The 15,410-nt window shown below is 48.8% G+C and overlaps 1 protein-coding gene across 3 annotated transcripts in view; it reads left to right on the top strand.

Moving 5' to 3' along the window:
* DYNC2H1 (dynein cytoplasmic 2 heavy chain 1) overlaps positions 1 to 15,410 on the top strand; it is a 1,560,829-nt gene that overhangs the window by 225,698 nt on the left and 1,319,721 nt on the right. For all 3 annotated transcript variants that reach the window (XM_086935265.1, XM_086935264.1, XM_086935263.1), the window contains exons 16-17: positions 13,499 to 13,638; positions 13,725 to 13,953. In XM_086935265.1, coding sequence (XP_086791391.1) covers positions 13,499 to 13,638; positions 13,725 to 13,953 — 369 coding nt within the window. The remainder of the gene's footprint in view (positions 1 to 13,498; positions 13,639 to 13,724; positions 13,954 to 15,410) is intronic.

Raw genomic sequence — 15,410 nt, 5'->3', positions numbered from 1 at the left:
ACCCAGACTGATCCGGGTGAATTAGGGTAGTGAGGTGTGGGGTCAGTCTGATTGCAAGGAGTTTCTCTAGAATTTTGGCCTCTGCGTTTATTAAGGATATGGGGCGATGGGAGGCACATTCCTCTGGCGGCTTTTCCGGTTTCGGGATCGCCACCACTGTGGCCAAACGTTGGTCCAATGGGAGCACACCTGTCTGCAGGCTACCACGAAACATATCCAGCATACAAGGTGCCACTATACCCGCCGTTTTTTATAAAGTTCTATGAGGATGCCGTTGGGCCCCAGCGCCTTGCCAGATTGTAGCGAGTCAATCGCCACTTGCAGCTCGTCGGTTGTGAGGTCCTCCTCCAGTTCGAGGGCCGCCTCTGGTGTAAGTTTAGGCATTGCAATATGTTTTATACAGGTCAGCGCTTCTTCCACAGTCATCTCTGATAGAGATGTGTAGACTTGCTGGAAGTGCAGCGCTAACTTATGTACTATTGCGCGCGGATCAATTGTTACTGTCGCATCACCCGTTCGTAGCTGGGCTATCCACTTTTTGTCTCGTTCTTTTTTGTCAAGCCACGCCAGTAGCTTGCCGGCTTTATCCCCGGTCTCCTATATGTTGTGACGTGTGGCTGTTAGTTTAAGTTTGGTCCTTTCCTTATGGTATTCCCTGTGTAATTGTTGTTCAAGGCGCAAGCATTGAGCCGTGGCCTGTGTCGGATTGTGAGAGTGTTGGGCGTCAGCCACCTGCAAGTCCGTCTCTATGGTGATGAGCTCCTGCTGCTGTTCCCTCTTATGACCTGTAATAGATGTGATGGCCTGACCCCTTAGAACGGCCTTATAGGCCTCCCATAGGATGGCCGGAGATTGGACTGACGAAACGTTTTCTTGGAAGTAGAGACTATGGCTTTCCTAATCTTCAAAACTTTTAGGTAGTCAGGGAAGATGGGGAAAATACGTTGTCGACCCCGCTGGTGATATGTGTATGTCAACAGTATTGGGGAGTGGTCGGTAATACCTCTGGGTTTGATCTCAATCTTGTCCACGTATTTCAGACTGTCCGGGGATGCGATAAAGTAGTCTATTCTAGATAAACTGTTATGTACCCGCAAGTGAAAAGTAAACTGGCTCTCCGTGGAGTGGCGATGCCTTCATATGTCTCTATTTAACAACAAGGGGTGGTGATGGACAGAGTTTCTGAATTAAGCAGAATACTCTCACCCAGTCAAGAGATCAGGGCTAGATCCAACACCGTTTTTTAGCTCACTGCACCATCCCAGCTCAGAACCTGGCTATATGCAAATTAGTCTGTTCCTGTCCCAGTGCATGATGGGAACATGGCAAACCAAACTATCAAGCCAATTCTTACACTGGGAAGGAAACAAGCTTCCGGGGACCGGTTTCTGGCATTCGGGGAGTGGTCGGTAATACCTCTGGGTTTGATCTCAATCTTGTCCACGTATTTCAGACTGTCCGGAGATCCGATAAAGTAGTCTATTCTAGATAAACTGTTATGTACCCGCAAGTGAAAAGTAAACTGGCTCTCCGTGGAGTGGCGATGCCTTCATATGTCTCTAAGCCCTATGGCACCAATAAAGCCCCCCAGAAGTGATGTCCCCAGTGTCCGCTCGATCGCAGGGTATCTATCCAGGGCCCCATCTATCGTCGCACTGAAATCCCCTCCAATCAGCAGTTCCCCCTCCGGGAGATCAAGACGAAAGTCACTGAGGGCTGGGAGGATGATTGCATGCAGCGCTGGAGGAACATAAACCGTCACTATATTGATAGGGTGACCTTCCGACTGCCCAATAATTGCCCCAAAGCAGCCACCTGTGTCCGTCTTTGTCTTGTGTATAATGAGTGGCGTTTGCTTTCGTACTAGTATACCCACCCCTCTAGACCCCGAGGAGAACTCTGAGTGGGCAACCATTTTAAATCCCCATCTGTCCAATGCCTTACATGAGGTACCAGTGAGGTGCGTTTCTTGCAGCAGGACCACTGCTGGGGAACTTCTTTTGAGGCACTGCAGTACCAGACCCCTTTTAATTGTGTCCCCGAGACCGCGTACATTCCATGTAATCAATGTCAGGGAAGCCATCCGTGTAATTGCGACTGCCCTCGTTCAGGTGACTGTGCGTTTGACATTGCCATCGTTGTGAGTGTATCTAACTGGTACGACGGATTTTGAGGAACCTCGCCCACGCCGGTTCAGGTCTAGAAAAGTGTCATCAGCGTGTGCCTGTGTGGTGCATTCTGACAAAAAAAACATAACCAAAACAACATGCCCCTACCCCCCTCCCCCCGCCCTGCCTCCCTGCCAGACGGGTTCAGAACTACCCGCCACCCCAACAATGCAGAGCGCTCAATATCCCTTCCCATTACAGTACTTGCGTTTCGGGGGTGAGGAGTCCAGGGAAAGCTGTAGTCCACCCCCTCCTTGAAGATGAATGTATAATTGAGTCTTGCCACAGTAGTACGGCCGACCATGTTACCCGTAAACCTGGGTCGGCCCCCCCAGCCATGGAGGGCCGTTGTAGTACTCAGTCATCCCCTGGGGGCGTGTCCGAATTTCTGTTGCCGGCAGCTCCTGCACGTTCTCCGCAAGGAAAGCGAGGTCCTTTTGCGTCATGTTCCCTACGTCACTCTTCAGCTTCCGATCTGTGTGCACTTTCCTCATCCTGCTCCTGTCCAAGGTCCACGTGGTCTTCCTCTGTCTTCTGCTGTTGCTGGCGTCTTCCCGAATGTCTGGATCCCTCCACCTGCCGCCATCCCTCGAGCCAATCGTGGGCCTCCTCGGGTGTGTTGAAGAACCAGGTTTTCCCGTCCGCCACTACTCTTAACTTCGCCGGGAACAGCATAGAATAAGCAAATTCTCTGCAACGCAGTTCTTTCTTGACTTCAAAGAAGCTCCTGCGGCGTTTCAAAACCGTCGCCGTTTAGTCTGGGAAAAAGGAGACCACTGAGTTGTGAATGCGAATCGGGGGGGCCACTCTCACAGTTTGAAGTATCGCATCCCTGTCGCGGAAATTAAAAATCCGGGCTCGGGAGGCGCCCTGGGCTTGGGCTTACCCCCCCGGCACTCTATGCTCTCTTTCCACTGAGAAGAAGATGCATAGCCCCCTAGGCTGGAGTCTGGTTTTTATGAGTTCTTCGACGTAGAGATCCATGGCGGGGCCCCCTTGACTTTCCGGAATACCCGTAAGTCGGACATTATCTTGGATAACGGAGGCTGCGCTGCAATTATTTTACTAGATCTTAGCGCAGCCTTCGACGCTGTGAATCATCATATAATGATTCAAAGACTCAGGGAGGTGTGTGTTGGAGGTACTGCACTAGAATGGTTGCAGTCCTTTCTTTCAGACAGGTCCTTTGTGGTCTTTGAGGAGGGTGCTCTCTCCGACCAGAGGCCGTTGCAGTGTGGAGTCCCTCAGGGATCCTCGTTGAGTCCCACTTTATTTAACATCTACATGAGGCCATTGGCGTGTCTTAATCGGCAAGATAATTCAGACTCAGGCCTGGGGACATGCCTTGTTAAGGTCTCTGAATTTATTTATTTATTTATTTTGAAAGTTTTATATAGCGCGAACAAGATCTTCGCAGATATCAGAGCGCTTTACAGAGGAGGGGAGCATGTATACGCAGATACATCAATCATGTTAAAAGTACATTGAAGTGATATCATAAAACAATCAAGTAAGTCAATTTCAAAGTCAAAATAAAAATACAAAGGGTTCGAACAAGTAGCACAGATGAGTATCGAGTCTTTGTAGTTTTTCCCCAGTAGTGGTTCAAGTGTATTTAGCCATGAGGATCGCTTTTACTTCTTTCTTGAAAAGTATGGTAGAGGTGATGAGCCTGGTTTCAGGGGGGAGCGAGTTCCAAATCCTGGGAGCCATTCCTGAGAAAGAGCGTTTATAGGTTTTTTCCTTGCGGAATCTTTTAGGCTTTAGTAAAAGATTGTTTGTGCCTCTAGTGTTTCTGGAGCCTCCAGAAATTGTCAGCTTCTGAGCGAGGTATCTAGGTGAGCTCAGGTGGACAGCCTTGCGCGTCAGACAAGCGATTTTCAGATGTATTCTGGCTTCAAACGGCAGCCAGTTCAGGGATTTGAAGTCAGGGGAAATGTGTTTTTTTGATCCAGTGATAAGTCTCGCTGCGGCGTTTAAAGAGGCTCTTATGGGTGCCGTAGTAGCTAGGGGGAGACCGCAGAGGGTGGTGCTGCCGTATTCTATTCTAGGTATGACTAGTGATGGTACCGCAGTTTGGAAGTCTTTGGCTGGAAGGAAAGGTTTAAGTTTCCTAAGGGTGTTGATTTGGTAGTTCGCTCCCTTAGTTGCTTTGTTGATGTGTTCCTGCATGCTGAGATTGGTGTCAAGTGTTATGCCCAAAGATTTCGCTGAGTCCACGATGGTGGGTTGAACATTGAGTGCCGTTAGGTCTTTAAGCCACATTTGTGCGGTAGTGATCTTCGCGGGGGGTGAGATCAGAAGGAACTCTGTTTTAAGGGCATTGAGTTTGAGATGATTAGTGGCCAACCAAGATTGGGTGCTTCTGATCGTTGAGTTCAAGAGCGTGATGTCTTTGGGTGATTGTAGTTTGAGATAAAGTTGGGTGTCATCAGCATACATGTGGAAGTGTACATTGGATTCTTGCAGCAAGGTGGTGAGAGGTTCCATAACTAGGTTGAACAAAGTTGGGGATAGGGAGGATCCTTGTGGTACGCCTAGCGATACAGGTCTTGGCGCGGACATCAAGTTGTTGCTCTTGAATTTCTGCGACCTGTTATGCAGAAAGGACGTGAACCATTTGAGCACAGTTCCAGATAGGCCCATTCTTGTGTTTAATAGTTCGAGTAAGTTCTCATGTTTGACGGTGTCAAATGCGGAGGAGAGATCAAGGAGGATGAGGAGGCAGGTATCGTTATGATCTAGGATTTGGAGGGCGTCGTCGATTATGTGAGTCATAGCAGTTTCAGTACTGTGATTTGCTCGGAAGCCTGATTGATGAGAGTTGAGGAGATCAAACTGAGTAATGTGTTTAGTCAATTGTATTTGTGCGCATTTTTCCAGCAGTTTGGCAAGAGTCGGAATGTTGGTAATGGGACGGTAGTTGTTTAGGTCAGAGGGGTCGGCTGTAGGTTTCTTTAGCAAAGGTGTGACTTGTCCAACTTTGAGGGAGTCGGGAATGATCCCTTGTTGAAGTGAGCTGTTAATGATTTTGGTCCAGAGTGGAAGGAGCGACGGGGTAAGGACTTTGACAGCGTTAGCAGGAAGGGGGTCCGTGAGGTGATTGGATGGTTTCAGAGTGCTGAGCAGTTTGCCAATTTCTTCTTCCGTGTAGGTGACAAAGGTTGACCAGGTGGCATTGTTTTTTGGTTTAGTGGGTGCTATGCGGTGGGGTTTGGGATAGAGGCTTGCGTCCATGAGGAGATCATTCTTTATGTTGTCAGTTTTTTGGTTAAAGAAAGAGGCAAAGTCTTCGCAGGAGGGAGCTTCGCACATAGTGTTGAGAGGTTGGGGTTGTTCTTTGGATTGTGTTCGGATAAGCTCAAACAGCTTTCTCGGACGATTTTTGGCTTGGTCGAGCTAACGGCTGAAGAAGTCTGATTTTGATAGTTTTATTTTCCTGAAGTAGGCATTTCTCTTTTTCTTCAGGTTTTTTAGGTTCAGTGCTGAGGGAGCTGATCTCCAGGTGCGCTCTGCCATTCGCATGGCGCGTCTATCGTCATTGAGACTCCCGTCGTACCAGGGATTGGAGATTTTTGTGGTGGCTTTTTTTAGCTGCAAGGGTGCGACTTCATTAATTATTGAGGTCATAGTGTTAAGATAGTGATCAGTCAAGGATTGGACGTCCTTAACGCCAGCAGGAGGAAGTAGTAAGTTGCAGCTGTTGGGGGGCAGAGAGTTTGAGTTTAGTTTTTTCATGTCTCTTTTCCAGACTTTGGGCCTGGCGGATTGAACAGGGTTAAATTTAACTTTTTCATTGATGAAGAACGTGATAATATGATGGTCCGACCAGTCACAGGGTTGGATAGATTCGAGTTGGATAGAGGCCTCTTTGGAGATGATAAGGTCGAGGATAGAGCCTTTCTCGTGTGTTGGACTGTTGCAAATTTGAGTAAGGTCAAGGGCGTTAAGGAAATTCTTCAGACCTTTTACCACCGCATCATTATGATCGTTCCAGTGGAGGTTGAAGTCACCAAGGTATATTTGTGTGAGTTGTCGCCCGGAGTTGGTTGAGATCATGTCCATGATTTGTTGGGAGAAGGTAAGGTTGTCACGGGGTGGGTGGTAAACGCCGTGAAGAGTGCAGATCGGTTTGCCCTCACTGATAATATCGAGGCAGATGTATTCACAGGACGTTGGGGAGGGTAGGGAAGGGGAAGTTACTTTCAGGACAGAGAGGTTGCTCCTGTATATACATGCGATTCCGCCACCTTTTTTATTGCCAGACCTGTCAAGTCTAGTGATGTGGTAGTTGGGGGGAACCAGAATGTCCATTATAGGTGTAGAAGATTCTGTTAGCCATGTTTCAGTCATGATGATTAAGTCAAGATCCAATTTTAGGATGAGATCGGCGATAGCGGCGGAGTGTCTAGCGTCTGATCTGCAGTTGAGGAGAGTGCATTTGAGACGGGGTGTGTCGAGGGTGGAAGGGTGTTCTAGAGCGAGGGGGACTTTACTCAGGTTACTATGGATAGCGATTCTGTTGTTCAGTGTGGGGGGTCTAAGGGGATTGGAGTGAATCGTAGGAGTGGCAGTGAGAGTGTCGGGTGTGTTGCTATGGGGAGCTGATTCATAGGAGCGGAGGAGGGTGATTGTGTCTAGGTCCGAGAGAGGGTTGCTGGAGCGATGGGGGCGGTTTTCACGATTGTGAACAGGGATTGAGGTCCAGTGCGGTGGGAGTCGAGTGCGAGAGTTCGCCTCCCGGGTGGAGGACCAGTTGGTAGGGGAGGTGATGGTGGAGGCGCATGAGTGGTGTCTGGGGTGTGTGCTGAGTATTTGTTTGATGATGTGAATGTCTTGTTTGATCTGGTGGAGGGTGTTGGGTGAGGGGTGACTGGAGTGTGATAGACAGAGTAGTTGTTGGTTGATGATGTACATGTCTTCTTTGAGCTGGAGGAGGGAGGCCGTAATGTGGTCCACTGTGGGAAATGTGTTGGAGGTGGGGATGGGAGGGTTGGGCGTGGATGACATAGGGGAGAGGTTGGTGGTGTGGATGAGAGTATTGGTGGTAGGCGTAGAGTGCAGGGTGGAGGATGGGCGTTTATTAGTGGTGAAGGGGGTGGAGGTTGGGTAGTGGGGGATGAGACTGGGGGGGGTAGTGGGATTGTAGATGGTTCTTTTTTGAGAGGGTGGAGTTGAGTTGATGGAGGTGGTGTGTTCTGTGTGATTAGTTAATGGGAGGAAGTGGGGGCTGAGAATGGGGGGGGATAAAGGGTGGGGTTTGCCTTTGTGTGTGTCGGTCTGATGTTGATCTAGGTTAGGCGGGTTGCGGTGGGAGCTGTGGTATCAGGGGTGAGAGGAACGGGGATGAGAGGAACGGGGATGAGGGCTGGTGTGTAGGGGGAAGGGGTGGGGTGGTTGTTGTAAGCGGTAGAGAGATCTATGTCTGTGCTTGAGGGATGTGGGGTAGCTACGGTAGGTGGGTGAATGACTAAGGTGCCGGGAGTAAAGGGGTGGTGCATGTCGTTTTGGGTGGGAGCTGTGGTATTAGGGGTGGGAAAGGGGATGAGGGCTGGTGTGTGAGGGGAAGGGGTGAGGTGGTTGGTGTAGGAGGGGGAGTGATCTATGTCTGTGCTCGACGGGAGTGAGGTAGTTACGGTAGGTGGGTGAGTGACTAGGGTGTCGGGAGTAAAGGAGAGGTGCATGTCGTTTTGGGGCTGGGCTAGGTTAGAATGAATGTGGTTTGAGGCTGTGGTGTCAGGGGTGACAGGAATGGGTGTGGTATGAGAGGATGACAAGGTGAGGTTGTAGGGGGGGGAGGGGGTGCCGCTGGAATGTGTGAGTGAGGGATCTATGTCTGTAACTGTGGAGTGCGAGGTAGCTACATTAGGTGGGTGAATGTCTAAGGTGCCGGGGGTGGAGGGAAGGTGCGTGTCATTTTGGGGTTGAGCTAGGTGATTGGGGGCTGTGAATTCAGGGGTGATAGGCCTGCGGGTGCTATGAGTGGGGGTCCGATGACTGGCGAGGTGTTGTTTGAACGTGGGGAACAGGTTGTCTAGTAGTTCCAGGTTCTTGTCTGTGGATTGAATTAGGATGATCCCGTTATTGTATATAGTGATGGTTGTTCTGCCCGGGAAGAGTTAGGATGGAGTGATGGAGAGTTTTAGGCCATGCGCGAAATTCCTGGAGGTGGAGACGGTGAGTAAGGTGCGGAACGTGTTTCTCCATTGGGCTCTGCGTGTGGTGTGGAAGATAATATCAATGTTCAGTGAACCATTGACTGGTGAGAAGTAGGTGTCTGCACAAGGAGTTTGCGTGGGCCTAAAGTGACACTAGTGAGAGCACAATAATGCTATACGCAGAGTACAAATGCAGACAATAATAGTGAGATAATGGGAAGTGACACTAGTGAGCTGCCAAGGTATTTGAGGTAGTAATCGGTGCATACAAGATTAACTGACACTAGTGAGCTGCTAAGGTATTTGAGGTAGTAATCGGTGCATACAAGATTAACACTTGAGATGGGTGCGAGTTGCACAAGTGTAGGGTGCGCAATAAGGATATAAGGGAGCAGAATACTGCGAGCAGTTAACACATATGCGGTAGTAATCAGTGTATACGGGAAGGGACAATGTAAGTGCAGGTTACATCAGTGACAAGTCTATGTGAGATATTCGACAGTACATTTTAGGAATAGGAGTGAATTCGATGTAGGTTATAAACAAGTGCAGAACAAGTAGCAATATAATACTGACAAAATACTGGAATAAAACATTGTGCAAACCATAAAAATATCTAATCAAAGGTGACAATAGTGAGTAGTCAAAAATATGTAAGGTACAGGAGTCCGTGACAGAATACCATTGCACACACAAATTATATGAACCAACAAGTGACATTAGTGAGCAGCAACGAAAAATATATGAGGTAAAAGATATGAAATATAGAACTGAGAAAAATACTTGAATAAAATACCTGTGCAGACCATAAAAAATATCTAAATCGAGGTGCCAATAGTGAGTAGTCAAAAATATGTAAGGTACAGGAGTCAGTGACAGAATACAATTGCACACACTGATTAAATGACACAGATTAAATGACACAACAAGTGGCATTAGCGAGCAGCAAAAGAAAAATATATGAGGTAGCAAACGGTGCATTACCGGTGACGATAAAGTGGGACGTGCAAGATACAGTTAGGAATATAGAATATAATGCTACTGTAAGAGGCAATAATATATGGGTAGCAATCGGTGCAGAAAAAGTGAAATGTGCTGGATACAATCAGGAATATAATAATAAATATCACTGTGAAAAAGCAGACTATCTAAATCCGACGTGAAAAACGCCCAGCTGTGTAAATTGTGCAGCCGATAAAAAGTAGTCTGAGAGTCTAAGAGGCCTTAGGTCTTTAGGTCGATGGTAGAAATGACTAGTCCCTGAAGGTCTCCCCAAGATAGACAAACTAAGACAAACTAAGATGGCCGAACCGATAGGGGAGATAGAAATATTGGTCCTTTGTCTGTTGTTGTTACTTTGGGCTCAGAGCACGACCATTTCACTTTCTATTCAAGCAGGCACTGCTCATAGCTTGCTGGGAGGGAAAAGTGGGGGAGTTAGAGCTGTGGAGCCTCGTGGACATCAAAGGTACCAGCGAGGATTTATTTCTACAGTTTTATGGCCCCATGTTGCTCAAGGAGGTAGTTTACGAATGTGAGCAGTTTTATGGCCCCAGCCATTTTGTACAAAGGAGGTAGTCTAAAAATGTGAGCAGGCGGGTGGGGTGAAATAAATACCTTATGTCTCCCTAAGCGTGTTGATCTTGCCAGCAGAATTTTTTGTTGTTGTATTGCTTTGATCCAGGTGTGACGCAGATAGATCTGACTGTAGTTATGTGTTTGCCTCGATGTTCCAAACCTGTATTTCCCTGGGAGGTGGGGGGCTCAATGACACATATCCACTCCCGGCTGGGGGCGGCTCATGTCGTCCCTCCAGCTCTCGTTGGTCCCAGAGCCCAGTTCAGCAGTTCCCAAGCGCCTCTACACCTTCCCATCCGTTTCCCGGTGCTTCCGGGAGCCGACTCCACGCAACCGGCGTCCTTCCTGGTTCCGCATCCAAACTCCTGTGCTATGGTGCGGGCGGGAGGGGGTGTCCGCCGACGTCCCCCGGCCAGTCCAGGCACAGCAACCAGCGGCCTGCGCCTTGGAGCGGGTGGGAGGGGGGCCAGTCTCCGGTGCAGCCGAGCGTACACGCCGGTAGTCAGAACTCCTCGCGGGGTCATCCGAGATGGTGGTTTTCCCGGCTTCAGAGTTATGCGTTCCTTCAGAGTTATGCGTTCCACTGCGGCGGCCATTTTTGAAATTGCGCGATTCGGTGGAACGCACACCGGGTTTGATGTTATTCTTCTTTGTTTGCCAAGTAGCCGGCGCTGGTCACCAACTACAAACTCCAGGGCTTCTGAGCGGCGATCCTCCAGAGGCTCGAGGCTCGACCAGCGCTGGAGCCCATCGGTAGATCCACTGCTCCGATGCAGGGGTGGGGGAGGAGGTCAGCTTCAGGTCGCTCCACAACCCACCGTGGGCACGCGACTTGACGATGGCAAGATCCCTTTGCGTGATCGCAATCGTGCCGGGGGAGCCTCAAAGCGACGCTTCAGAGTGCCGACTCTCCGCAGGCTCGGGGCATCCGATTCCCGTGTTCAGCAGACGTCCGTTGAGAGAGGTGATGTTTCCAGCTGACCCAGGCTGCGACGGATGGCTCCAGCCTTCCACCGGACAGGTATGAGGAAATAAAAAGATTCTGGTTAGTCCTGTTACTCTTACGAATTTGGTTCCGCGGAGCAGTGGGCGCTGACAGGGATAAAACCCTCTAGAGGGATCCCAAGCACCAGGAGCTCTTAGCAGGCTCCTGCTCCGGTGGCCATCTTGCTCCATCTGTCCTTGGATCTGTCCTTTCTTAAACTAAACGGCACAAAGACTGAGATCATGATTCTTGGTCATGCGGCACCTAACAATCTGGATTCTCTGTGGCCAACCTGCCTTGGCGTGCCGCCTGTCCCTAAGACACAAATCAAGAGTCTTGGTGTCTGGCTGGACTGTAATTTGAATCTTCAAGTCCAGGCTAGTAAGGTGGCTGCAAATTGTTATGGCATGCTTAGGATGATGCAGAAGATTCTCCCCCTTTTGCCATTTGACCCCAGGTGCATGGTGGTTCAATCCCTGATTTTATCACGGTTAGACTACGCAAATGTAGTCTATTTGGGCGCGCCACAGGGAACTATCAAGAAACTTCAGATAGCACAGAATTGTCCGGCTCGTCTCTTGATGGGTATCCCTAGGCGTAAGTCGGCTAAGCTAGCGCTTAAACGACTACATTGGCATCCTGTTGCGGAAAGGGTCAGGTTCAAGGCAATGTGTATTGTCCACAAGTGTATCTCGGGTAAGGGTCCAGCCTTGCTGCATTCCTTGGTGCATTTATATGACACCAAGGGGACTTTGAGATCTAACAATAAACAACTGCTGTTAGTTCCGAAGATCAAACGGTCCCGGACTGGAGGACGGCTGTTCTCCTATAACTCGGCCAGGCTTTGGAATCAGCTTCCAGTTTCTATCCGCCTTGAAGCTGACCATCTTAGATTCAGGAAACAGTTGAAGACTCTTCTCTTTGCTTGATCACTGATGAATGATTGGTGTTACATTATGCGCTGGGATGCCCTTGGGGTAGCCATGCGCTATGTAAGTGAGTATTAATTAATTCATTCATTATTGTGGCGAGAGCGCCCCTCCTGGTCATCCAGCTTCGCCGCCAGTAATTTGTTTTCCGCCTCCAAGAGTCTGACTTTTTTAATCAATGTGTCCGTGTCCCTGGATAGAGTTTTCATCACTTGTTCCTCCTCCGTGACGCTCGCTGTCATTTTCTGAAAATCTGCGCTTAGGAAAGACACATCTGTAGAAATGGTGCTCACCGTCGACTGCACATAATCGTGAGGGCTGCCATAATGTCATCTAGCGTCACTTTACTCCCCCCTCTCCTCCCAGGGCCTTGTCCTGCGTGTCTTTGCATTCTGGGAGTGCCGGAAAGTTCTTAGCGTAGGCATACTTGTCCAATTTGCCCTGGGTGGTCGTGTGTGGGCCTCTGCCTCCCATACCTATCTGGTGAAATGTGCGCTGGCCGGTAGTCCCCCCCGCCAGCCGCAGGGTTACCTCCACGCTCGGCCTGTCGGTTTTCCTGCCGTGCAATCAGCTGGGGGGAACTGGGGCTGAGGGCCGCTGGTCGCCCGTTGAAGAAGTACCCCGGCACTGCTGGGGGGACCCCACAGGGTCAAATTCTTGCCGTTCCGCGACTTTGTGACTATTGTGGGGTAGTACTCCTGTCCAGGAGATGTCTGTGTAGGTGATTGACGCAGCCACGGGCCCTGAGCGTGAATGTAGGCTGTATCCTCCGGGTTTGCTGCCTCCTGCGTCGGACAGTGCAGGCCGAGTAGCGCTGCAGGGCTCTCGGGCCCACTCCTGGATCAATTTGCACAGTAAAGTTACATAGGGCGGCAATTATGCGTGGAGCCCGGGGGTGATGGAGGGCCGAGCTTCTGTTGGGCCGTCAAGGCCCAAGACTGTGTCCAGCTGGTGCTGTATTGAGTGTACGTCCTTCCTGCTCTCTTTCACCTCCCCCTCCTGCAGTCCGGAATCCAAGCCGGGCCCCGCTCACCTCCCGTTGGGCGCCAACGTCTCCTAAACCCCAGCAGTAGCCGGCAGTCCGACAGCTCCTCTTCCCAGGCACCTCGGAGCGGCCGAGCCGATGATCCTGTGCGGGACCGCCTTGCGGGCGTCCCTCTGGTGCCCGGTGCCTGCTGCTGTTTGTAAGGGGGGGGGGGGGGGGAGCGGGGGGGTGAGGTTAGACAACCTCCACTCTTTGCGATCTGAGTCCAACAGCGGCGCTCAGCACCGACACTGCTGCGCCTGCTCTAAGCCCATCGCCAGTCGGCAATCAGTTCCCGCCTGGGCCAGTGGTCAGGACAGCCCCCGGTTCCAGCTGCAGTAATAGGCCGGGCTGTTTCTCGCGATCTCTCCGGCGTTCCGTGTGGGCACACACACTCGAAGAGGAGATCGCTGGAATCACCACAGGCTCCACGTTCTGATAGTCGCCTTCAAGGTAAGATTAGTGCCCGGATTAGTAGCCGGATTTATTGGGGAATCTACTCTTCCCAATCAGCTCCTCTAGGCTGCTGCCATTTTAGTTGGCGGCAAGCCACGCCCCCCCTGTATCTTACTTTTAATCGTTTTTTCCCTTAATGCTGTATATGTCGGACAGTATCTGCATAGTTTTACTAACAACCTTTTCATGCTGTATTCTAGGGATTCCGCTCAGGTGATATGAGGGCTTGGAGGCAGCACTGGAACCATCAGCTTTACAAAGCACTTGAGCATCAGTATCAGATGGGCTTGGAGGCACTCAATGAAAATTTACTGGAAATTAACATTGATATATCTTTTAAGTAAGATATTCTTCTTATTTTTAGCAATGCAGTTAATGGTGCTGAAGAGAAAGTTCATGATTTATATAATATCATTTATTTTCCAGACAAGGACGATTGCAATTTAAACCTCCGTTTGAAGAAGTGCGAGCTAAATATTATAGAGATATGAAGAAGTTTATTTCTATTCCAAATCAGTTCAAAGGAGTCAGTGAACCTGGAGAGGAACCCATTTACACTGTAATGACTGAAAGAAATGCTAATGGTTTCATCACAGTTTTTAGCAAAGCAGAAGATTTATTTAGGAGGTTAGCAGCAGTCTTGGAACGATTCAAGGTTGGTTTTGGTTTTTACTTAACATTTGTTGTGCATATTGTTCATGTAGTAAGTTATTTAAGTTATGGCCAATAGGTGTCTGGTGAGTTATTTCAGTTATGGCCAATAGTTGTCTAACCATGAATATTCAGCTTTACATCTGGGACTTCTTGCCACCTTATCAATCCGCTTAGAAGCCATGACATCCGGAGTCTCGTCCATTATTGAAATGGATCATTGAGTTCTGCAGTGACAAATTTTACAAAAGTTGAAGTTATATCTTTGCTTAAGGAGGCCCTAGTTTTTCTACTTTTCCAATGTATATCCAAGACATTGTAAATTCTTCAGCACAGAATTGTCCTCTTTATCAGATTTCTCAAATATGTCCCCTACTGACAGGCCAATCCTGAAACATTTTTAAACAATATTTAAATCTTTAAAAACTGATTTGCTTAAGCTAAAAGTGTGGAGTGAAGCAATGTGAAAACTGAACACATTTTCATTGACTTTGATATTATTTCTTTGTCTCATGATTTTTTTTTTTTTACTCCACTTCGGTTTATTGTATTTCAGAGGAGAAAAACCCAAATATTGCAGAGCCAACATATACAAGCAGGTGTAATGCACATTCTTATTAGAAACCAAGCAGGGGCCATGTGCTCATCATATAGCCAGTCCAAGTGATGCAGAGGCTATGTCTGACATGCCCAGTACACAAAGCTGTAAGATACATTATTTGGTATTACAGAAGGGAAAGAACAAAAACTGCATAACAAAGGTATAAACATCAACTACAGGTCAGAGTTTTCCATGACAGGCTTAAGTGTAGGAGCAGTAACTTGGCGTAGTATAGGAAGCACGCTTCTCCTATTTGAGCAGCAGCGGCCGTTGTTATATGGAAAGGCGTTAATAGCAGAATCGTTCAAAGAGATGGAGCGTTCTGAGCTTTGGTGGGGTAAAGCATGTGAACTCTATACAGGAAGGTTAATGGATCAAGGGGTGCCAAACATATTGAAATTTAGTCTCCCTTTTAGTTAAGATGTGGGAGACCTGTTCCAAACCTAAAATGTGAGTAAACCATAGTGCCATTGTAGGGGGAGGTTGCCTGTTTCCATGCTGTTGCCATGAGTCGCCGTACTGCTAGGGACAGGTAATTAATAAGCTTCCAGTCAGCATGGGTCATTGCTTCTAAGGCCTGGGTCAGATACCCAGGATGAACGTGAAATAAGAGTAGAGGAGCAGTTAGCCCAAAATAGTTTTGATGTGGCGCAAGTTCTCTTTCCAGTAAGTGGTGTTAAGGCAGCAGGACCACCACATATTGCAGAAGTCTCCAATTGCCTCCTTACAGCACCAGAAGAGGAAAGGGGTGCCTGGGTAGATGGTGGAGAGGCAAGTCGGGTAGAATACCATTGAAACATCAGTGTATACACCATTTCTCGCACAGAGAGCCACTACAATTTTGGGTGTGTCCTGCCATA

Source organism: Lissotriton vulgaris, chromosome 8 (genome assembly GCF_964263255.1).
Source record: "Lissotriton vulgaris chromosome 8, aLisVul1.2, whole genome shotgun sequence".
In the NCBI taxonomy this organism is placed as follows: Eukaryota; Metazoa; Chordata; class Amphibia; order Caudata; family Salamandridae; genus Lissotriton; species Lissotriton vulgaris.
This window is presented reverse-complemented; position numbering and strand designations above follow the sequence as displayed.